The sequence below is a fragment of the Sturnus vulgaris genome, chromosome 3 (genome assembly GCF_052056855.1).
Source record: "Sturnus vulgaris isolate bStuVul1 chromosome 3, bStuVul1.hap1, whole genome shotgun sequence".
NCBI classification, from domain to species: Eukaryota; Metazoa; Chordata; class Aves; order Passeriformes; family Sturnidae; genus Sturnus; species Sturnus vulgaris.
The window spans coordinates 6,169,109-6,194,425 of NC_142245.1; the positions used below are offsets into that span (position 1 = coordinate 6,169,109).

The following is a 25,317-nucleotide window of genomic DNA, read 5'->3' on the forward strand; positions in this document are numbered from 1 at the left end:
CCAGTGAGTGCCTGACCTACTCATGGGCACTTGGGTGAAGCTGGAAAAGGAATGCTCTCCTGCCCACAGTAGGAAACTCCTCTCATTTCATAAACCTTGAAACTGGTTTTAATTCATGGGCCAGAGAGCTGAGTCACAGACCTTCTGGTCACTTGGATGAACCCAGAGGATTAAAGGGCAAAATACAAATTAGCAGAAAAGCGAGTAACTGTAGCCAAGTTTAATATTGAATTAGCTAACTGAAGAAATGGAAAGTTTTGGAGGTGATAGCTCTCATGCTACCTGAAAACAGCACCTGGCACACCTGAACCTCACAGTCCAAAGGCTGAGTGTGAAAAATTCTGTTGAACAACTGTACTGTTTCTTAAGGTTTTTTGCAAGAGCTTCATGAACCAAGGGGCTGCACAACAAATCCTGTTAGCTAATGGTCCTAGACAGACGAAATCCAACCCTTGAGGATTTGTGAATGAAGAATCTTGCACAAACATGATATCTTTTTGGCTCCTACAGAGCAGGTAGAATTACCTGGTCTTCCAGCAAGACCTTCCAAAGAACCAGGGAGAACAAGGACAGGTGAAAGATGATTTCCTACAGTGGGATACCTTACTTGGCCAAGAAGGGATCAGTTACCTTCTTCTCATATCAGTTGCAGAGTGAGTTAGTTCAACATGAATGGCAACCAATCTGGTTGCATATCCCTCCAAATCTGGATTCTGATTGAAAGTTTAGTTCCCAGATGATTTCTTGGTTTTAAACCAAAACAACCATTTGCATTCTGTTTTTCATGGTGCACAGACCACTTTAATAACATTGGTTATCAGCTACTGTACTAACAACACCGGTTTTCTACTATTATTATATTATACCTGCTTTACCTGAGCTTTCCTTCAGGACATTGTTCTGATCACCGATTATTCTGACACCGCCTCCTGCCTTTGCTGTTTAAATATTTCAACATCCTGATGGAATGTGGGGCCATCAGGATTCTTCCTACAGTGGAGTAGCAGACTCTGGCTACAAACTTCACTTCTTATTTCCTCACTCTTTACCTCAGCTTACCTTAAAGGAAGTAAGCTGCACTTCAATTACAGTGAAGTAGAATGAACACGAGATGGAAGCTCGGCCAAGGAGGCGCTTCACAGCTTGTGGAAGAGTATGGAAAGAAGATGCCTGCACCCACAGAGAGTGCAGAGCCATTAGTCAGGCAGTGTAACATGCCCACGGCTGTTCTACTTTGGAATACAGCAGCTTGCATTTTGGTGATGAAATTTAAGGAACCAGTGCCTGGTGTGTTTATTTGAAACCTTTCATATTAGGACAGGGGCAGAATGAGGCATGAGAGTTTCACAGACTGCAAGACATTGGTAGTCATTTGTTATATCTTGTCACTGACATACTGCAAGGGCACAGGCACAGGCAGTCTTGAGATACAGCCCATCTATGACCTCTGGAGAGAGAAATGATGCCCAGTTTTGGAGATGTGGGAAGGTGCTCGTGCCCACAAAGAGCCAGCGCTCACCCAAGTCAAGCTGGAGTGTTGTTCAGTAGATCCAGACCCCAAAGGTGGCACACACAACTACTGCTGTTTCTGAGAGCAGTGAAGTTCACCCAGAGGGAAGTGATGGTGCAACAGCCAGCCAAAGGCAGGGGTTGCAGAGCCCAGGACCCTGACATCCCCCAGCTGACTGAGAGTGCACTAGGCTTTCACCCAGTGGTCACTGTGCCCAGTCCTGTGACACACAGCTGAATCAGAGAACACCTTTCCAGAAAGGGCTGTCTCCACTGAAAGAGGACAATGACAGAGATCATTGCTAGCCCAGCTCCAGGCTGCAGCTGTTAAAAACCTGCCAGTGCCTTTCTGGGGAGATGCAAGGACCCACCAGACAGCATACCTGAAAACATAGGTTGAACAGCTCCAGGAGTACCACAGTTCAGCCTTTAACCATAACTTTGGATTTGAAATACAAACCTCTCATCACTCCTCTCTCCCTGCACCATGATTAAGCTTTCAGGCAGTGCTGCAGCAATGCAGGATGCTAAGCCAAGTTTTGGCAGCAAACAGCATTCTCAGCACCAACCACAGAGAATTACAGGTATGGAAATGTATCAAATTAAAATAACTATGAGTAATGCTTATTCAGAAGAAAAATAAATACACCATACTGTGGGAAAATGTTTAAATATCTGAATTGAATCTTCAGCAAAATTGTTTGCTTTGACATTGGTATGTGTTTTAGGCTAGCTAAATAATTCAAGTACTTTCCTTACATTACTTCTTGAAATAAGAGTTTCATGTTTATTATTCATTACTCAGGTGGGGAGCTCTGCTTGCTGTAAAAGTAAGTGGAACAAGCAGCTGCAGTAAGGTGAGATCTGGGACCCAAACACAGCTCATGAGCTTTGTACCAAAAGCATTTCCCACCCAAGGAACAGGATACAACCTACAACCACTAACGTGGCAGGAGTAAAACACAGTTTTTACCTCAAACAAGAGTAAACTACTAAAATAAAACAACCCAAGCTGAGATTCATTTTGCCTGTCACCACAGGTACAGCAAGTCGTTTATGACTCCACTCAGCACAGCCTTGCCCAGGTAAGGTATTTTCCCTGTCACTCCAAGCACACTCTGATGGGAACTGCTGTAAATAAAGGCAGCACAATCTAACACACTGTGAGCAGTTCCATTAAGTCAATAGCATTACTATCCCCAGGAAGAGTTATGTGATCTGCTCTCTGCCCACCTGCATGAACTACTTCATTCCCCCGTTGCTGAGCTCCACACCTGATCCTGGCCTGTGCCTGACACGTAAAGGTGTTTGGCATCCAATGCATCCCTAGGGCCAGAGAGGAGAGCAGAAAGGGCACGCTGCACTCCAGCCCCAGCCCCATTGGAATCACAAATGGAGCAGGTGATATCTTTGTCCCAGTGCAGCTGATTTAATAAACCTGTCTCAACACCTTACGAAGTGTCGGGTTTAAAACCATTCCTGGAGCTCAGGTTTCACCAGCAGAATGCTCAGCATAGTTTTGAGCTGTTTTCTGTGCCTGTCCCACACTGCCAAGCCATTTTGTTCAGAGGTCAGAAATGTGGGCATGCTACCATAAAAGTCAGGAAATCATTTACAGAATGCATAAAAATTGCTTTGCAGGGCAGTGACTCAGAGCTGAGGGGACATGACATAATCTCTTTGCTCTATAAACAAGAATGGTTAATGCATAGCCTTTAATACGCAATGATCAAACGCAATCTCGGTTCAAATGAGAAAAGATCCAGCCCAGTTTCATTTCTCTGCTGATGACAGTGGAATTCAGCAGAAGACAGCAAGCATTCCAGAAAGAATGTATAGTCCCAATCACTCATTACCACATGACAACTACCTCCACCTACCACATTCCTCTTTTCCAGGAGATGTTTCGCACACTTCCAGATGGAGGTATTTTGAAGGAGAGCTCTGTTACCCACGTTTTATTTTTTTCCAAATCTGAGGTCAGTGCTTACCAGCCAGGGCCTTGATGCGGGAGCGCTCAAAGAGCCGAGCAGAGCTGTTCTCATTGTCCCAGTCGTCCACATCCCAGCGGTTGTTGACGTCGCTGTACTGCTGTTGGATTTCAATGTTGTCGTAATCTGTCGCTACCGTTGTCGTCATCCTGAGCCTTCTCCTTTAGCTTCTCCTCACCATCAGATTCTTCCTAAAACCCTCTGTCAAAGAAAAACACAGAAAAATAATTGTTTCGATGGTACACATATATTGGGAGAAAGTTGTAAATCTCAGGAGTTCTGGTTTCAAAAATCAGTGACTTTTACTTCAAGACAAGCTCAAGAACAGGTGAGGTACCAAACACTCTTTCAGAGAACAAATATTTTCAAAAAATTAAATGCTTTACCAAAGCCAGAAGCTTTGCTGCATACACACATCCAGATTCATCACATTTAGCTCCACAAAGCAGAACAAGGATGGAATAGTGCAGCAAAACACTTCCACAATTGTCATTTTCAAAAGCATTTGCTTTTGATCTGTGAGTGCTGGGTAAAGTACATGGAGCTGTGGATAACTTGGGTAAGAAAAACCTCAAGCACAAAGATGACCTCAATACTTTACAAAATGGTGCAAATACTGATAAAAAAAAAATACAGATTCTCAAAAAGCCACATAAGCATTTGACTAGCAAAAGCCTTTTAACATGTATCTGAAGAAATATTGCTGTCTCCACATGCAAATACTGACTTTGTGACTGGTCCTGGCAATTTATTTATGAACTAATCCAGATAAAACCAACTAAATGATGCATTACTTTGAACTCTCCACAGGAACAACATGGCACCCACCAACGCAACCCTTGGGGTGAGGTTCTCCTCTTTCAGGGTGCTGCTTGCATATTTATTCTGTTTTCTGATTAGGATTTCCATGTATTTATCAGTACTAGGTATAAGAGAGGCGGAGGAGGAGGAGGAGGGAACAGCTCTGAGCATCCCCTTCACCTGTCAGTGTTCAGAGAGACCCTGAGGAGAACAGGCTGTTCCTCAGGAGCACAGAAACACACACCTCACCTTTGCAAAACGCAATAAATACACGGTAAATAATAAATTTAGTAAGTAAATGACCAGAAACGCAGTTAAATACATGGCCAAGGGGGAGCCAGCGGGCCGCCCTTTTACCTGGGCGGGGCGCGCGCTCCCCTCACGGCGCCTCGCCCGCGGCCTCTCTCGTCCTTTCTCTCTTTTATCCCACTATCTTATTTTAAAATAAAATTTAAAAATTAAAAAAGCAGCCACACAGCCGCCCGGAGCGCAGGGCGGGGCCGGGGCCGAGCCCGCCCTGCCCAAGGAGCCGAGCCCGCCCTCACGGCCCTCCCGGGGCCGCCCCTCACGGTTCTCCCGAGCCCGCCCTCACGGCCCTCCCGGGACCGCCCTCACGGCCCTTCCGAGCCCGCCCGCCCCTCACGGCCCTCCCGAGCCCGCCCCTCACGACTCTCCCGAGCCCGCCCGCCCCTCACGGCCCTCCCGGGACCGCCCTCACGGCCCTTCCGAGCCCGCCCGCCCCTCACGGCCCTCCCGGGGCCGCCCCTCACGGCTCTCCCCGCCCGCCGCGATGGCGCCACCTGCCGGCCCGGCCCCTCCCGCCACCCGCATGTCGCGACATAAATCCGCCTCGCCCGCGACAGGCTGCTGTGGCTCACCAGCGGCCTTAATTCCCCGTCCGGGCCCGGGATATCAGAGCTCCCCCGTCCGCACCCCAGGGCAGGGCCGGGCCGCGTTTCCCCGCGGACAAACGCCGGTGTCTGGCGCAGAAACGGGAGCGGAGCGGCGCTGGGGCGGCTGTTACATAAGGAGCTGTTAGCGAGGGCTGAGCGCGAGTGTTCAACCTTCCCAAAAAGTGGGAAGGAATCGCTTTAGTCATGGGAAGCTGCCAACGGAGCGAGGGAAGGCGAGGAGAGCTGGCTCTGGGGAAGGTCGCGGGGACGATGCTCCCGCGGCGCATCCCGCAGGAGCCGGGCGTGGAGCAGGATCCTGCCGCTAGGAACAAACAAAAGCGCGGAGCAAAGACGGGGGCAAGGATTAAACCCCGCTCGCCGCGTTTCTGCACAGCCCTCACCAGCTGATCCTCACTGAGCATCAGGCCTAGACAAAAACCTCCCATTGATCCCTGCACACAGGCTGAAATCAGGGTTAATTCCAATTAAATCCAGCGTATAAACAACGAGTGGGAACAGGCTGGTCGGCAGCATCATTTTCCATCCTTTCTATATTCACCAGTGCTCAAGGAAGAGAAGATGTGCCGCTGGAAAAGCTGCAGCTCCAACCGTAAAAACCAGTGACCCCGAAATTGGGATGCAGTGACATGTAATTTAATATAGATGGGACAAGCCATGGGATTTAATTTATTTCTGTGTCACTGCTGTTTAGAAACACACACAGCTCGATCCAGAGTAAATTCAGCTCTAAGTTGTGCTTCATCACTTCTCCCACCCTGAGCATCGCACAAGCAAAATCTATCCCAGATAAAGCTAAATTGAGCATGAAATGGCCTGTTATCCCACACCTATAGGGCTGGAAAACCTCTATCCTTGTTCGGAGTCTAATAAAAGCAGCGCCTCGCTCCCTGACATCTGGCTCCCTTTTCTGGGATGCAGCTTCCCGCCACAGGGACAGTGGAGCGGGGGAGCAGGAAAACGCTGCAGGGATAAAAATAAGCACCTTGCAGCAAAGCAAGGTGAGGAGAACACAAGAGAATCCTGATTCCAGAGACAGACCCAGCTACAGAGAGTGCAGGAAAGCTGGAAAACTGCTTTTCTTGAGCCTTGCTGCAGCTCTGATCCAGCACGACCCACTGGTGCCTCTGGGAACAGGGAGGGAAGATAAACACGAGCTCTGGCAGAAACCTGCAGGCTCCTGACTGCAGGGATGGAAGTCCTGCAGCTGGGATGAGCTACAGCAGCACATCTTGTGTCCACATTAAGGGTGTCCTGATCTGACAGGAACAACACCAGCAACTGCCCAGGGAGTAACAGGGGGAAATGGTTCGGAATTTTCCTGGAGCCCTTAATGTAGCCGAGTTCACTGTTAATGACCTTGAGTGTAACTCACCTGTGAAACCAGCCCTGCACTTGAAGGAGCATGCTGAAAACCCTCTGTGTGTGTGTGCAGTCCACACAGACATGTAGCACGCATGTATTTGCAGATTTAATTTAAGCCTCTGCATGAAGCACCCACTAACATCCACAGAGAAATTACCACAGAGCACAGGGACAGAGGGAAGCCCATTTTCCAGCAGGAACAACCTTTGTCACTTAAACATCCTGGCCTGGCTTTAAGCTCAGATAACCCCTCTAATAAAGGAATTATGTTTTCTGCAGAGAGCCAGAGGTAACAGGAATTTCAGCTGCCAACATCCTGAGCAGCATCCTGCAAGCCTGGATAAACCCACTGGGAACAAGGTATTTCAGAAATGGCAGGTCACAGCTCCTTTCCTATTCACAATTCAGGCCCGCTCTAGGATGTTATATAGCACATAAAACCAGAGAAAGCAGGCACTGGGGATTCTCAGTTAATCCATGTCCTCTTAAACTCATCTGCCAGTGCTGCATGCACCTGGCTTGGAGATGTTAGCAGAATTCCAGGCATAAGCAGGGGTGAACTAATAAATAGCATGGAGCAGCTCCAGGCCCTGAATCCACAGACACACTGCAATGGGTCGAGAAAAATCTGTAGATTCCCGAACTACTTCCTCATTGATAAAATATAACTCTGTTGCCTTCTGCCATGGGTACCATGCTAGACGACCTGATGAGACAAAAGAGATCAAACCATTTCATTTCAAAGCATTCCTTCAAACCTATTGCATAATCTGAGGGCGGGAGGTTGGCATTATCTTCAAAAAGAAGGAATGGCTTGAAGAAAAAAAATCAGCTACCAGGAAGAGCATTTTCTCAGACAGTTTTCAAAGGCCACATCCAGGGGTCAGACCTTTTGTATTTACTTTCATAAATAGACCAGATTCTGCTCTGCTTGTTTCTCAGATAATAGAAAACAAACAGTTTTATTCAGACCATCTGAAGAATGAATTAATTTAAAAAAAATTCATTGGCTACTCTTAAATGCAATCATGTAATTCACTAAACAGGCTATGACTATAATCCCTGAAATTCTGCCATAACCACACATCTGGAATTACTTCCTAATAGTTACATTTATCTTTAAAGTAAACAGTGTTTTTTCAAGAGTTACTATTCTTCCAGGAAACATGCTAAGCTGTAGTTAGATTCATGTTACTCTAACTAAGGATGGTCAAGAGGTTTTTATGGTGCTGTGATTGAAGAAAATATAGTTTGAACAGCAATCCCCAAATGGTCTCATGGCTTATGTAAATAGACTGTTCCCTGGCTAACACACAGCCCAACCTATTGCAGCTTTCCTGGCATTAAAGATAAATTGGAAATTCATCTCTAACTCCCACTGACTATGTGAAAAGGGGACACAGACACCACATCTCCAGGTCACCAGAGCACATGGATCTGGTGACAAGCAGGGACACAACCACTGTGACAAAGAGAATGCTGTCCTGATCCCACAGATCAGATATGTACCTCCAAGAAACCAAAATTACACATTGCCTCCTTTCTGGTAGCCCTCTGAAACCAAGGCTGGACGAGCAAAGAAGCAATTCCATTACCCTCTCTGCAGGATACTTTCCCTCCCAGTCAGTCCTTCTCCCCCACTGACCATCTCATCAGTCCAGATCTTCACTTCAGAGTAATGATTATTACTGAAAAGAGGGAAATTTAGATAAAATGTCACCAAACTTTGCATTTACTCTGAGCAACATTCAGCTCCCTCCTAACAGCAGCACAACAGACATTTAATAACTTTTAAAATGTCATTCTAAGCCAGTATTTACCCAGAAGAATGGAAGTTCCTCTGAACTCTCAGGGTCCACCCACATCTTGTCACCCCAACAGGATGAGATTCTCACCCTAAACTTCCACACAGAGCAAAGTGGCCTGGTCAGGGTCAATAGGGGCACCCTGGGAGAGGCTCAGGGCTGGATGCCAAATGAACATGCACATCAAACACCCCCACAGGTCAAACTCTGCAAGTATTTGCAAAACACTGGGTAGAAACTCAGGAATTGTACAGAACTTTTGGGTTGAGAAACTGAAGTCCTGAGCATGAAGCTTAGAAGGACTGGAGAATGCATGTCCCAATTCCAGCCATTTCTCAGCCTGAAGCCCAAGGAGGTGTTTCCAGGAGGAATCCTTGGAAACAAGGAGGTGTTTCCAGGCTCTCTCCCTGCTCAGCCTCTGCATTGCTGAACTGCAGCACATTTCCAGGGACAGGAGCTCCCCTGTCCCAACAGGGCAGAGAGGGTAGCACACTCACTTATGTTCTGGCTTGTTGTTTCAGCTGCTGAACCAATCCCAAAATAATAAAGGCAGTAACTCAGCAAGGCTGCAACTCCCTTGACCTCCAATATCCCCTCTCCCCCTCTCCCAATCCCATCTTTCCTTCCACAAACAGAACCATACTGTTTCTGCATTTTCCAGCCCCAGAGTGCTCCATATCTTTGTCTTTGCTTCCCAAGCCAATCCACTTTGTGGTGCTGACTCCTCTGGCTGTCCATGCTCCAGGACGTGGAGCCCACCAGCCCAAAGCATCCTGAAAGGTCACAGCAAAGGGGGGACAGGCTGAGCTACCAAATGCCACAATCAGCATGTGGGGCACTTCAGGAATGCACAAACAAGGCAAGACTGAAGCCTCTTTATTCCCAATACAGGCTGGAAAAGTGTGCAAAGGTCACTAAAATCAGGCAGCCCGTCCTTCACAAGGGAGGTCTGCTTCCCACATCTCAGATAACCCAGCACTCCAAAGACCAGGCAGCTGAGAGTGGATTCCAGGCTCTTGTTTTCTTTCTGAGGTCCCCAGGATATCACACTCTAGCTGGGAGATGGGTACATAATTAAATAAGCACTGAAACAACTTCAGAAAGTGTTTGTGCTGCTCCCTGAGAACAGACAGAGCCTCACTGTCCTGGAGTGCTGTCAGCAGGGGTGACCAGTGCACACCCAGCACCACATGCCCCACACAGGACAAGGATTCCAACAACCCAGCACAGCCAAGGGCACAGAGAAACTCAAAATGACTGAAAATAGGTTATTTAAAATCACAAATCTCTATTTCAAACCTTTTCAGTTCCAGCACAGACCACTGAAATCTTCTGGTCTGCTTCTCTCTACACTTGGAGCAATGAAGTTTCACCCAGTTTTTCATACACCACCCAGAAGATCTGGACTCCAACACTCTATCCCAAAGGCTCCAGAATAATTTAATTGATATACGTGGTCCAAATATGCCCTCTGTAATCTGAGGTATCTCCATCCAGCTGAGGATACAACCCAAGATATGCCAACATTATTTGAAGACCCTCCTTAAAACACCAAGAGGGTAGAAGGAGGCTTCATATGGATTTCATCCAAGGGGAGACACATAACAGGAGTTGTGGGGTGAGATTCTCTAGGCCTCTGTATTTCTCTGTGGAACATCCTGGAACAGATATTGCCTCTGAACCATCCTCTGAAGAAGGCCATGCCCCACCACCAACTATCTATAAACCATGAACAGACCAAACCAGAAAAAATCTGGACATTTTAGGCAGAAAGTGGCTGTTTTTGGAAAGAAGATAATAAAGAGGAGTACAAAGATGAAGCAGAACTGAACTTACCACACACAACACTTCAGGGTGGAGCGATCACCGAATTCCTTCTGGCACTGCCCTTCCTTTTTGCCCCCCATCACTTGAAAAATGTAAAACACATTTTGCCAAGCTGCTGAGGGGAGGGCTCTGTGTCAGCCACCAGCAGCTCCTAGGGAGCAGCACTCCTGCATCCCTACCAAAAGGGAAAGTCTACGGGGATCCAGCAGGGCCTGGAGTTACACACAGAGCATGAACACCCACGAGGGCTGTGAGAATAAAACTCCACATACTGGGCCCAGCTCAAAGAATGCTCAAAGATCTGAACTCCTTATTTCGTTTTTAAGCAAAACACAGAGTACTCGACCTCTTCTGTCATGTGTTTGTGGTTTTCCCTAAACAAGCACTGCTGGGCAAGGTTAGTATTTAAGCAGTAAGAGCTTGGTTCAACTCCAATAAGTACATCATGAGATAGTCCATGGCTGCTCCAGTGAGATCCATGAATTAAATACAGCTTCACTCCAAACCAACTCACAAACCACGTTTGTATCCAACACAGCCAAAGAAGATGTAACTCAGGACCCAAAAAAATCTTATAAACCATCAGCTGGGCATTTTCTAAACCTGCCATCCTGATTTCTGCTTCTAAGTAAGTCAATAAAGAAATTCTCATAGATTTAAATTCATGCAGCTCTTGGTCATTTGCTTTTAAAAAACACTTTCATCGTCCTCTTGGTCTTTCCTGTGTCAGTGAAAGACACACCCTGAAATTATTAGGATATCTGGGAATGTCCTGCCATGCATATGGCTTAGCTGGAAAAAACCTGGGGGATCAGCTCAGCTCAGCAGTTTCTCTTTCCATCTCCATTCTGGCATTACTTATAACTTCTACCTTCCAATTATTAGATTTCCCACCCATTTTCAGAAAGAGCTGCATTTTTGAGTAGGGTAACCCATCCAGAAGGCACCTTTTCCAAAGCCTAGGCCAAGGGAGGACGTTCCCATGGAGGAAAATTCAAGTGCCAGTTCAGGAGTTTTAATTGAATCTGCTCTTCAGACTTGCACACTTGTTCTGGTGCAAACGCAGCTGGTCACTTTGAAAAGGCAGGAATGAGCAGCAAACCAGGGATTATGTTCTGCTGGGGACTGGAATAGCATCCTGAATGTTGTGAGGGCTTTACAAGACAGCCAATGTGTGCTGGTGCACCTGTGTGCTCTGATCTGTGGGGTCAGCAGCTGGCATGCCACTCCTTTTTCTGGGGAATATGACTGCCAGCAGGCCAAGAGCCCTTCTGCTCTTCCAGCCCATGCACTTATTTTACTATAAATTCTTACACAGGAAATTTTGACCATAGAATTGCCTGAACGTTTTGATAAATAAAGTAATAGCAAGAATGCTCTGATGGTGGTAAATTAATAAAAAGTGATTAAAAATCTGAGTAGGATTAATAATATGTTGTCTGTATATACCACAAAGGGTGCTCTGGGTTGAACCCCAAATGAAATCCACAAGAGGAAATGAACAGGAGCTGGAATCAAAGAGGCTCCAGGTCAGCTGAGTCCCTTCTGGAACTACAGGAAGGACTTTTCTGACGTAGGCTCTCACTCAAGATAACCTTTACTCTGATCCACCCTCCAGCTTTAGCACAACCCAGCCATTTCACAGGTACCACTGAGGAGACCTTGTTTCACCAAACCACCTCGTAAAGGTGTGAGAAGCCTCTGCATTTCACCCATCCTGATCAGAGAGCAAGGCAAAGATCCACTTTCCAATCTCCTCTAAGAAGTACTTGTGGATGGACTGGTGGAGGACACCAGGGACAGCTTGTCTGGCAGGAAGGAAAACGGATGTATTTCACTACTTATCAACACATTTCCAAAGAAACAACCCAAAAAATCCCCTCCAAAGTCACTGAGCATTTAAAGGACAACATTTAGTATCACCCTGTTCTAGAAGCAATCTGTGGGCTGACCTTCACCAAAAGAATGTGAAAATACAGGGCAATTGTCTACAGCGGTATTTTCCTTTTTTCTTCAGCACAACAAAACAAAAAAGACCTTTTTAGTATTTTTCAAGTGCTCATGCAGAGCACAGTTCCAATACCAACCAGGTACCTTCAGAAAGGAGTTCCTCATTTTTGGGTCTCCACTCTCTCATGACTCAGCTCAGGAGAACCAAAGCTCTGAGCTTTGGGAACCCGCAGTGTGTCGGGGAAGGACTGAAAGGGGAGACGCTCCCGAGCTGGCTGTCCTTTGGATGAGGGCACTGCTGTCACATCTCCACCCTGGCTGTGACCCTCGCTTGGCAGGAAGTCCCAGCAACCTGAAAGCCCTCGGTGACATCACTGTTTACTTGGGTAGCAAAACTGGCAGTGCCAGGTGGCACCGGGCTGAGGGGCACCGTGGGGACAGTTTGCAACCTACAGGGAAACTTTCCTCAGGGAAAAAAGACAACTTAGACATCACTGGGTCATTCAAGAAATGCTGCGATTGCCTCTGTGTGACCACACAATTTAGCAATATCAGTACAGTATATACATATAGATAGAATATCGTTTACATGTGTTGTACGAATTCAAATGAAGAGAGCTACAGCCAGGTTTCTGGGGGTGGGAGAGAGACTGGAGGTGCTGTGCCATGGCTCTGAGACTGGAGATTCTGCCCCACTTCCCACTCCTGTGAGGGGGTGTCACACAGAAATGATGGATCACTTTTAGAAGGAGAGCACACCTCAGCCTGCCCTTGGTGCAGAGCTGACTCCAGGCACTGACACACTTCCATCCGGAGCACATTCCTGCCCTTGTGCTCCGTCTCCAGAGCCGAGATGCGATAGCTCTGACCTCCTTACAGGAGGAGGGCTGCCAAGTAAACAGCCCTGGCTCACCACCCAGCCAACTGCTGTCTCCCTGCCCTTCTATTTTCCCTTTCCACTTCCACACCCCACCCTTCCGAAAGGTCCCAGCCCAACCAAAGGGCGTTCCACCTGTGGATGAGCGGCAGTGAGCCAGAGCCTCTGCCCATCTTCCCTTCCCGGTATCCCTGCGAGCTCCCGCTTCCTTCCCACAGGGAGGAGGGACCCGGGCCGTGCCGCAGTGCTGAGCCCAGGCACAGCCAGAACGAGATGCAGCCGTGGGAGGCTGAGCACGCTCACGGCTTGGCAATCCTGGAATGTCCCTGAGGGAGGGCACAAAAACAGGGAGTAATGTCAAGCCACCCCGATCTACGCCTAGGCAAACCTCCTCCGTGTTGGAGGGTTTTATGTAAGGGCAGGGAAAGGCTCCACCGCTCCAGCCAAGGAGGAGAAATTGAGGACAGGCTGTGCACAGGCACCTCCTCCCCACTCGGGGGAGGATGCCTGGTGACAACTTCCAGCGAGGAAGAATGAGACTGAGCTGCTTTGGCTCTGCCCCCAAACTGCAGAGCAGCGGTGGGAAACCGCACCCAGGGAGACGCCCAGGGAAAAAAAAAGGATGTTTTGTTGTGGAGGCTTTTGTTCTGGACTCTGTTTATTAGCGGTACTTCACAGCCAGGCGGGCAGAGCAGGGAAGCGATTTAAAGGGCCAGCCTGGAGTAAATAACCTGCTACGCAGATTCGGAATCAGCAAACAAACAAACAACAAAAAGCAGATTCTAGGGGCAGGCATGGGGAAGGATTTGCTGACACTCTCCATAAGGCAATAGAGCTGAAGCAAGAGCTGGTTTCAGCAGCTCCAGCACCAGCCCAGGAAGGAGCATCCCCGAGTCCAGACACGCAGAGACTGTCATTAAGAGGAGACATAAGACAGCACTAATTACCCCACAGCAATGCTGAGATGATCCACCTGCTCCCACACAGGTACTGGCTCCAGGTACCAGAGATTCCTGAGACCTCCCTCCCTGAGCGAGCTCTGCTACAGCCAGAGATGCTCAACCAGCTCCTGAGATCTGGAAATCAAAGATCAAAGAGCTGGCCTAGACAAGAAGAATTGAAAAAAGAATTCGGATTTGGACAGTGTGGTGGTCCCGGAGGAGGCACATCAAAGCCTGCTCCAGAACAAGCACCTCCTTCAGATGCTGGAACCCAAGTCACAGCCGGGGTCATGCAAAGCTTTGTCCCTTGCACTGGAATGTGTTACAGGTACCATATGGATTCTAACTGTTCTCTCTTGAATGAACTTAAATCCAGAATAACCAAGAGAACGGGACAACTTTTGCTTTGGGGAGATGAAGACAGTACTCGACTGTAGGTGAGGGAATGCCAGCATTTCTCTGGATTAGAGCTGATTGGAAAGTGAACTGAGAAAAGGAGCGGCTGGATACTAAACACCCTCTTGAAAACAGAGGTGGTCAAGAATTGTCCTGCAAATCAGCACAGCAATGCACACGCACATCTTCTGCTAGGCTCAACCAGAAACATGGCTGAAAGCAGTCTGGAAAAGAATCTCTCCCCAGGAAGAGGGAAATGTCAGATGTCACACAAGCAAATCACCAAGTCAGGCAGTGTAAGGCATGATTCCATCAGGCCAACAAGATTCCTGGTTCAAGTAACCAAGCCCAGCTTGAGCCACTGCTTCCCAAAGAGCAGGAAATGTGTCTCATCCTCCCCAGGGGACACACAACACACATCGTCCACTTCTTGGCAGAGGAATCAAGAGCACCACATCCAAACTGGTCTCCTCTCCTCTAAACTAAATGTTTCATGAGTTAGTGGACGCTGACTAGAGGAACACAACAGGTAAAACTCAGCAGGCTGCTTGCATTTGCCCACATGGAAGTTTTAAATGGACACCAGCTGTTAATTCCTTTCTACATTCTTCACATTTTTTTTTGGCCAGCTCCCGACAAGACTAACAGAAACCTTTCCCCTCCAACTTTCATCTGGTGCATAGATAAAATAGTCAGGCAAGGAAAAGAAATCTGTCTAATTATTGCCTTCATTTAAATGCATGCCTGTAGATCTTCAGTGCATCCCTGCCCTTTGAGATGGGTTAAAGAGCCTTAATGCCATCTAAATTAAGTCAATTTGCTATTCAGAACATTTGTGAGCAAACAATTTGCATCCTGGGAGGAGAAAGCACATGGGCTTCCATCCATATCCCAGAATGTAAAACCCTGGGAAATAAGATGATAAATGGGAAGAAAAAGCCCAAAAAAAAACCCCTATGTCTTAAATAACTCAGGTCAGTATTTTGGTTCTTCGATGTTTCCACTATGGCGGAGCCTTTTTTTTTTTTTTTTTAAATAAATATTTGAGTGCACATCCTTGTGTGCTGATTCATGTGAGATAAGAGATATTTACCATTTTATATATGATAGAGTGGTGACTCTTTCCAGGTTTTCCATGTCAGTTTGCTAATCCTTGGAGTGTTGTCTTGTCCACCAACCCCAAGATGTTACTCCCTGTGAGTCCAGCCAGGAGACAAAGCCCTGATCCCTCCAGCTTGGACCCTGGCTACACAGCCAGCCCAAGGCCTTTTCCAGGGGCCAGGGCCAGGACAATTCCCTGGGGCCACGAGAGGAGCCCAGAGCATGAGGTGCCACGTGTTACTCACAGTTCTGGATTCTCCAAGTAAAACGGGCAAATAAACACACCAATGACACCGGCTCCTTCAAAGCACCCAACTATTGTTATTGGCACTTGGATCCAAGCAGCTTCTGGCCACACATAAACATGGCCTGGCTTGCTCAGAACCTGGGCAGGGGAACGGGTCCAAAGGATCCAAAATCCTCATGGTCCTTTGCATTGACTTCCCAGGGAAATTGTACCAAGCACTGTCACACCAAGGGCTCCAACCCAAGTCCTGCAGCAGGAGGAAGCACGAGGAAACCACTGGAGCTGTGTGATCACTGCAGGGGCACAGCCCCAGAGCTGCCCAGCGAGCAGCACCGAGGAAGGACCTGCACAAGGCAGGGATGTGTGAAATATCCGATCCTTGTTCCATCCTCATCCGAGGGTTGTGTCTGGGAAATGGCTCCTCAGCTGGCACAGCCCCAGCCCAACAGCTGCACTGCTTTTCTACTTCCACAAACACTCGGAAAGTTCGCCAAAGCCCTGTTTGTGCTGGCACACAGCCAGCACTTTATTATTATGTACTATTAGTTCATAGTGAGAAATGTGCACTACAGGAAAAAAAAAAAAAAAAAAAAAAAAAGCCCCGAGAAGCTCAGTAATTGGGTACAGATGTTGAAGATTTATGGAGCTCTCCCCACTGGACAGGATCTTACAGATTGTTTCTATCACCTGTTTGGCTTTTGGAGTTTTTAATAAGATAACTATGTGTGCTATCCTGGAAGAAAATTCCAGAATTCCTCCTTCAGAAACCAATAACTTTTGATCTCCACTTGTCTCCTCTCAGTAACAATCTCTCCTCAGAGTTCCATAAATGCCACTTGATATTCATTTCATATTTAAATATGATCTTGGCTGTTGTTTTCATTACCCAGCAACTTTCAAACGCAATCAGACAATTTCATTCTTACTTCATGGCCCAGAAAATAAACCTGACACATCATGCCAAGTCCTCAGCAGTTAGAAACTACGATTAAATCTCTCGGTATTCAAAATACCTGATAATCTTCACCTTTTTTCCTATTTTATGGCAAACAACATCTGCTCAGCATTTCTGGGGACTGCTGCTTGCCCAGTGCACAGAGCCCAAACTCAGCTTAAGCTGCCTGCAAAACTATCTCAGTTCCCATCCAGATTTCTGAACCTTGGTCCATTAAATTAATTCTGCAAAATATTTGAAATGTGCAAAGCTCTGCAGCTGACAGCAAACACCACGAAAGTGAAAACACAAGGAAGTCACTGGCATTTTTCATAGCTGACCTGTAATGGTTTTGCCATTTCAAATTACATCAGGAATGATTTCTTTCCACCAGCACAAAATGGCAAAACAAGGTGCATTTCACTCGGAAATTGTTTTTCCAAGCATTTACAAAGGAGGATAAATCACCAAAAAAGGTTGTATCTCTGCAGAGCAGCATGTGGGACCACTGAGTTTCTGCTCTGACACCCATCAAGGAGCACCCAGGCTCCCTCCCTCCTCGCCCAAGGCACACCTCAATTTGGCTGGATAACCTGACTTTGCCCTTCACCTTTCCCACAAGTCACAGCTGCTGATAAATTCTTCCTGAAAAATGATTTCATCTTCCCGACAACGTGGCTTACACAGCACAGATCCTATAAAGGTCGGGACCTCTTTACAGATTTAGACACTCAGTTCCCATGCAAAAAACAGTTTATCTGGTAAATTTGGAGGGTTGGAAACAAACCTATGGAGATAACGTTTTTCCCACAGCTCTGAAATCGACTTTATCAGTCACAATTGTACTTTTAGCTCAAAAAAAGTTTTAAAATGTTTTACTATTCCTGCTTACATGAGTTCATACAAGATGACTGCAGCCTCTACACTGAATGTGGGTAAAGAGATATTGAAGAGAGCAAAGGGTGGAGGGTGCCCACCTCCCCTTCCTCAAGGGAATTCAGATGGCAAAAAGCACTGTGAGGAAAGGACAAGTAGATAAATAAAGTAGAGAACAGCTCCATTTCACATCATGTTCTGTCACAGCCACCAAGCCAACATCTGCTACAAAAAGCAACTGCCCATTCTCTCTGGTTTCCTGAGTCACACTCCCTGCATTCAGGGCTTTCTATGGAAATCCTCCACCTTTTCCCGAATTACAGAAGACTGGAATCATCTTGGGGTATGGAAATACATGAAGTAATTCCCATACAGGAAGAAAGAGATATCCTTCACTTGCCATGATCACTTGCCTTGGATCCTGAACAGATTGGGCCTTGTGTCAATGTTATCTTATTTCATGTACCTGAATGATTCTTTAATTCAATAAGAATTCAAACATTGCCTAGTAGGGAGAATAAGTACAACAGGGGTGAAACAGTTATGAAGGAATGTTTGCAAACAAGTGGTTTTCTTTAGCTTTTACTTTTTAAAAGCTCAGATTCTCACAAATTTCAGATTCACAGTACAAAAAAAAAACCAACCCAACAAAACCCAGACCAGCCCTGGAGCCATTTAGAAAGCGCTAATCCTGATCATTTTCCACCTAATGACTGTTTACTACACAGCCCTTTTAAAAGCTTGGCAGCTGTCCAGATCTTCCTGCTTTTCCTTTCTCCCACACATCCCTCCTGACAGCCATCTTGGGGGAGGACAAACCTCAGGAGCAGAAAGTTCTCCTTTCCAGCCTGGAAAAGCTCCTCTCCCCAAGGGAAATCCTGAGCCTTGATTCACTTTCAAGGTAAAACCAAAACCTCCAAGCTTTCAAAGCCTCACCGAATGAGAACATGGAAAGGAAAAATTAAAGCCAACCAGAAAACCTGTTTTTTTCCAAGGATTTCAAAACCAGCATTGGTTTTAAATGAAGTGGGACCAGTTCTGTAATTCTCTGAGCCCTACCAGGACGGGATTTGAGCACGGCCACCCCACCACTTGTTTCAAGTGCCATTCACTGTCACTTGGCATTTCAAGCTGGAACAATTATTTGTGGTCAGATGCTCCCCCTGCTCCTGACCAGCTGTGCTTTGATCTCCCCCTCGTAGCTCCCATGGATCTGGAGGAAGCCCAGCTCCCCTCCTTACCAAAAATGCAGCGTAACAGTTCCTTGGGGAAAGTGCAGCCCCACTGCAGCTCCCAGACCTCACACAGGCCTGGGATGGGACCAGATGTCTCCTGGAGTCCTGACCACCATCCTGTCCGTGGCTTCCACCCACACGCCAGACTCCAAATCCCCAGTGAAAGTGAGGAATGAGATGTAAAAGCACAATGGGAGTTTTAACTGAGAGGATCAGGTCAGCACTGCATCCCTTTATGATGGGAATTGGGGTAAGACAGGACCTCAACACAAAGGTTTGAGCAAGGATGGTGGCTACTCCAGGAGTAAAGCAAAAGCATAACCAATCCAATGAGCTACAATTAGTATTTTACCTGAAATCAGTCCAGCCCATACTCGAATCAGGTCACCAGTAATTAAAGCATCCTTATTTGGAATGGTAAACCCAGAAAAGGCCTGGATCAGAGCATTTCTCAAAGAGAATATATTAATAGGAGTGTTTGGAAATACGTGATGCACTCGTAAGAGGCTTTAATATAAACCTCAGGATTACATTATGCCAGCTTTTCAATTATTATACTCTCCATGAAAAGCCTGGTGCTGGCAGCAAGAGGTTAAAGCAGACCTTGGAGCACAGCTTTGCCCTTTCTATTCCAGAGGATCCCACTGTTGGTTCCTACTCCTGCACCACCTGCAGCTGAACAGAAGCACCGAAGGTGGGATTTTAAATGAAACATCTCTATTAGTGATGCCATCAATGCCAACACAACACGCAAGGGGAAGCCTCACAACTTCACCAGGGACAGCAAAATCAGTCTCTGTAGTTTACAGAAAGATCTGCTTGGTTGACTCCATCTTAAAGCTCACCACACTCCAACTCAGCCATTTTAATTCCTGAATGGCTGGAGTTTGCTTTCCCTTCACAGGGCACTGCACAGCAGGCTCAGCTGTCTGGAGACCAGGGATCTCTGCTGTAAAGCACATGCAAGTGAAGGATGGAGACAAAAAAAAAAAACCTGAGTGAGGCTGAAGGGGGGTGGTGAGCAGCAGAGCGAGGTAATGTGACTGAATAAGTAAAAACGCAGAATTTTTAGATTGTTTTTGTTCCAAACAGGCATCTCAGGAAAAGCTCCACCCTCTGGTTCTCTCCAGAGGGTGATGATGAATGCAGGCTGTGTCTGTGCTGCTTTAACAGCAGTCCCAGAGAGAAATCTCCCATTCCCAAGCCGTGGGAGTGGGCTGGCACCCACGGGAGCCTGGTGTGCACACACTCACAGGCAGGGCAGGAGCAGCAGAGCTGAGCCTTTTCCATCAGAACCTGAGATCCACGTGGATGCACAAGTCCTGCTCCCCCAAACATCCCTCCTGCAGGCCCACCTGCCCTGGAGCTCCTCTGGCATCTCTGGACCCTGCAAATGTCCCTATTTTCCAAAACCAGGTATCCCCTGTGCAGAAGAGGGAGTAAACCCCAAGTCACCACAACCCGAGCCTTACATCCACGTCCAGAGCCCCCAGCTCTGCTCCAAAAGGAGCTTCCTTCTCTCCAACAGCAACTCCCAGCACAGCAACCTCTGTGATCCACAGGGACACAGGGCTCTGCACCAGCTTTGGGAAAATATCAAAGGAAATGGTTACCTGCAAACCCCAGAGTTTATTTTTGCCCCACTGTTCCTTGCACTCCCCCACCACTTCCAACTCACACAGACATAATGGAGAAGAAAGGAAACCAAGTCCTTTTCAATATTCCTTTCTGTCATTCCATCACCCTAATGCAAGTTCCAGGCAAACAGAGCCTTCCCAGAGGAGCAGAGAACAAACAGAAAACAAGCTCTGGGCAACAGATGAACCCACAGGATGCACTTTGGTGCCTGCCCACCTGCAAGTGCCTGAAGGACGATCCCTTCCCTCAGCTCCTCCCCAGGAATTGCTGGAGAGGTGCTGGAGCTGTAAAATCCCTCTTTGTTTACCAAATACATGACAAAAACTAGCACCAAACACACTTTTGTTACCTGAGCTAGAAAAATGAAAAGTATTCCCCTGAGCAGAAATTTTAATTTAATCTCCCCAGAACAGCCTGTGGAAGGACAGACCCAAACAAGCCATATATGACACAGATAGATTAGACAGATGGTACAGTGTGGTATAAAGGGGATTTGTGCTTGCTGGACTTTGGCATGGCTGAATTACTTATTAATTGCAGATACACAAGAGTTGTACTGGGTATTTTACAAAGATTTAATGCCTATTAAAACTTCATACCGTTCAAAGTTACCATAGGTTCTGTACAACAACAGAGGGGTTGTTTTGCAGCTCAGTTCTGCTGCACACTCTTCAGAGCCTCCTGTGATGAATTTTGATACAAAATGGGTACAAGCAGCAAAATTACCAGAGCTATGCTATTAGAGAAGCTTTGAGCCACCTGTGAATGTAGCTGAAAGATGAATAGAAATCCTGATTTAAAATGAATCCTCTGAATTCCTGAAGGTTGCTGAAAATCTCAAACATCACAAGGAAGACACCTTCCCCTGTATTCCTCTGCTCCCTTCCCCAGTGGCTGCTATTGGATTCTCCCAGGATCCTGGTGAAGCACAAGACTAAAAGATGTTGTTGCAGGGAATACAGAGGGGTGAAATTCAAAATTCAAGCCCGAGTTAATGCCAGGAGCCCACACATATGGCAGGAACAGCAACACTGAACAGTGATTTAAACCAGGCCATTTTCCCTAGAGCTTCTTATCCCTCGGGATCAGCATTCTGGCACCTACTGACACCACCCCAGCCCCATCCAGCACTGGAATTCCAGTGTGGAGAGCGCTGAGACCGGGTGGGTTTGCTGTCCTGAGAGCTGTCGCACAGCAAGGCACCTCTCCAAGCTGGCCAAAGCCAGAACAAAGCAGGGTGTGGGTTCCAGCAGGAGGGGGATCTGGAGAGCAGGAAATTCCGGAGAGCCTCAGACATTCTGTGCAGAGCAAGGGCTGCCAGCTCCCTCCTCCCCTGCGAGAGGGACCCAGCCAGGCACCAGGGCTGGCATTTCACAGGACAAAAACGACTCCTTGCTCACAGCCTCTTCCCAGGCCAAAGCAGGCATCCATGAGCTCATCTCCCACCGGCACAGGGGGAGGCTCTGGGCTCCTGTGTGGAAGTGTCAGTCAGGAGTAACCCAAGCACAGACAAATTAGCAGCTAAAATAGAACAGCCACCCTCAACTGCCCGACAGGAGACTCGTTGTGCAGGGGAATAAATAAACCAGCAAGGGGACAGGCTGGGGCTTTGGGGAAATGGATACTCACATTTTCACCTCACCTGTCTGATGATAAACCTTTCCCTACTGATTTGTGACTCTGAGTGAGTACAAATAAGACATTAATTAATCACTTCTACTGAGGTGTTTAAATTTAGCCTCGCCATCACTCCTTTCAGCAGCAAAAAATATCAAAAACAACGTTTTACCCCCAATGTAACTACTTCTGTAACGTTGTAGGTCTCACCTGAGACAAAACAGCACCGAGATCCCAACCCAGAGCCACTTCCTTACCTGCAGCAAAATGCTGGAAGCTTCATTTGCACAGGTGTTGGACACCAACAGCTCCCATCAAAATTAATTGGGTCTCCAATGCTCCAAGCCTGAGGCAAAACTCTGATCTCCCTCTTTTCATTATCCCAAACAGTCAGCCTACAGCAGCTGTGCCTCTAGCACAGGGATTTCGGGATACCTCACCCTGCCCAAGCTTCTGTGAGCTTTTGGGAAGGCTCACAAGTTCAGAGCAAGGAACACAGAGCCATCATCTGCTCTGCAAGTCCAGGGAATACCCACAAAAATTTCAACAAGAAAAAAAAAAAAAATATCACACCCATCAGTACATTTAATTCAGTGCAAGTGAAACAGGAAAGTGGACACACCACAGAACATCCTGGGAGGAGCCCTAAGAGCAGCAGGTGGTCACAGGGCTATGCAGGAATTCTGTTATAGGAATTCTGTTATAGGGCTTTGTCTGGCCTTTATTTCTCCCCATGTAGGGATTTTTTCCCAGATCACAGGGCACTTGAGACCACATCCTACTAATCTGTGTCCTGAGAATTCTGGTCCCTACCTCAGCCCTCACTGCTTTACTCTGACAAATTAAGACATGGACAAATTTGCCTGCAGGTATCCATGCCAAGATTAGGAGAAAAGAGGTTCTGAGTCAGCAAAATTAAGGCCATGTTTGAAGCTTTGCAGGAATTACAGCTCGGATTCGCCTGCTCCTCGGGCAGATTTCCTTTCATCAAGACTAGCACAGCTCCCTCTCCTTCCTCCCACTTGGACCTGCTGCTAATTTAATCAAGGATGGTTTATGAGCAAGTTGAGGACAAGGGATCTGCAGTTCAGCCCTCCTGAGCACAGCCAGTCATAAGTCTGAACAACTTCTCTTTCTTTCCCTTCCAGAGCAATGCTCAGCATTCTTCTTGACTTAACTTTCAACTTTGCTCACCTTTCCTAAGCTGCTCTGGATTTTGTCAGTGAAAAATGAGCACTGAAGGTCCCTTAAGATATTCCAGATACTTTTAGTTTTGTATCCTCTAAAAGTAATCTGAGAAAACCCAAGACATGGCTGCAGCAACCCGGGCACAGGCTGGCAGGTTCATGAGGATTTGAAAATGAAAATAACTGAATAAAACTGAAGCAGACAAAAGATGTGGGGATGCCAGACAGGAAGCATCAGGATCACTGCCACCAGCAGGAAGTGCCATCACAGCCACGGAAATGCACAACCTGCACACCTGGATTATCCAGAGCTGACACTGCTCACCCACCTTCGTCATCCATAACTCAAATGTAACAGGAGAATCAAAATTAACTTATTTGGGAGGCCTGGTAACCTCTGTTATCTCCTGTGAGTGTGCTCTGCCCAGGAAACAATGCCAGTGTGCAGAATTTAATCCCCCCAGGATGTTCGTGAATTAAAATAATGCACTTAACTGCTCGCCCAAGCACCGACACGGTGTGAGAAGTGCGTCAACATCTCTGTATGTCAAGTGGTTAATAGGACTCAGGTAAAGACATTAGGGGGACACTGGTGGCCTGCAGGGCAGCTCCCTGCACAGCACACATGGGCATTTCACCACGTCAGCACTGCCTTCCAAAGAGAAGCTGTTCAATTCTCCCTGGATTGCTAAAGCAAGGGGAATTAAAACTCATTTGTGTGCAGATCTGCTGCCATTTGTGTGACAACAGGCACAAGTACCACACCCGAGGGACCTGATACAAACCTAAGCCCAGGAATCCTGGCTCCACTTACAGCAACAGGTGATCTGGACAAAGGAAAGCTCAGTGGCCAACTGAGAGACCCCGACCAGCAGCCAGAGGCCACTGCAAACCAAAGTGAATGCTGGTGTGTGACCAGCCATGCCCTGCCCTCTCCACAGCATGCTTGGCTTTTCTTCTGGGTGTTTAATCTGAGTGAAATTTGTGCCCTTTTGGGTTTCCAAGATCTGGGCTTTGTGACCAGAACAGGGTGCCAGGAGAGGTAGGAGAACACACACAGGGACCTTCCCTTTCTTGGAGCACCTCCTAAAGGAGGTAAGAGCTCCAGAGACAGCTGCCAGGGCACCGAGGGGGAGCCGCCATCCCAAAGTGACTCCAGACACAGCGACGACACGGAGATTTATCCAGCTCTTCCCTCCCTGCCAGCCTCCTGTCCCCACAGCCCAAATGGCATTCCTGCTGGGGGAAATCCAGGACAAGGCTACAGATAATACTGTCAGAGACAAAAAGCATTCTGGTTTCACCCTGTGGGATCCACCTGCTCCAGGATTCTCTCCCAAGAAGACTCCAGCTGTGACTGGATGATCATCAGAGTGGTTTCCAGCTGAACACAACTGGTTGAACCCAACTTAAGTTGATAAATGTTGGGTTCATTTATCCTTTTCCTCCCTACAGAATGGGAAAAAGGATCTCCTTTCCCTTGGAACTTCTAAGGCAAAGACAGCAGTCCTGCCATCACTCACCTGGACCAACAGGATTATATGGTCAAATTAGATTTTCCTTCACCCTTATTTTTGGCTAAACAGTGTTTGCTGAAAGCCTTCCTGGGCTTCATTTCCATCATAAAAGGTGGGCATTGTTTGGTTCCTTCCTTGCCTCATAATATCATTAAGATGACTTTCAAACCATGTGATAAATCCATTTTTCCCCCCATTAAATCTACAGTGGTCATTTCTGTTTGCTTGTCCTTTATTTCACCCTAGAGGAAATTCTCTTTTCCAATACGTCTTTTGTTGAGGGCAAATGGAAGGAAATTATTTTGCTGAAATGGTATTTTATTATTAAATTTTGCATTAGTTAATGCATAAGAGCATTGGAAGGGGGAGAAAAATAAACACCTGCCTTTCAGTTGGTGCATTCCTGAAGGGTGTAGGCTGAGGATATCAGCACTTGGAGCACACACCCCAACTTGCCAAGCCCTTGATCTTCCCACTGAGTTCAACCCTCGGGATGCTCCCACCCTTGTAAGTGGCCTCCCAAAGGCAATTAGTGGCCTGCTGCAATTTGCAGTGCTGCTGCCACAGAAAGGAGGGCTGTACCCACAGCCCT

At 47.1% G+C, this 25,317-nt stretch overlaps 1 protein-coding gene across 3 annotated transcripts in view; it reads right to left on the reverse strand.

Annotated features, from left to right (window-relative positions):
- SPTBN1 (spectrin beta, non-erythrocytic 1) overlaps window positions 1-25,317 on the reverse strand; it is a 114,496-nt gene that overhangs the window by 76,954 nt on the left and 12,225 nt on the right. For all 3 annotated transcript variants that reach the window (XM_088160797.1, XM_088160796.1, XM_014895138.2), the window contains exon 2: window positions 3,501-3,701. In XM_088160797.1, the coding sequence (XP_088016923.1) occupies window positions 3,501-3,648 (148 nt within the window). In that variant the 5' untranslated portion in view covers window positions 3,649-3,701. The remainder of the gene's footprint in view (window positions 1-3,500; window positions 3,702-25,317) is intronic.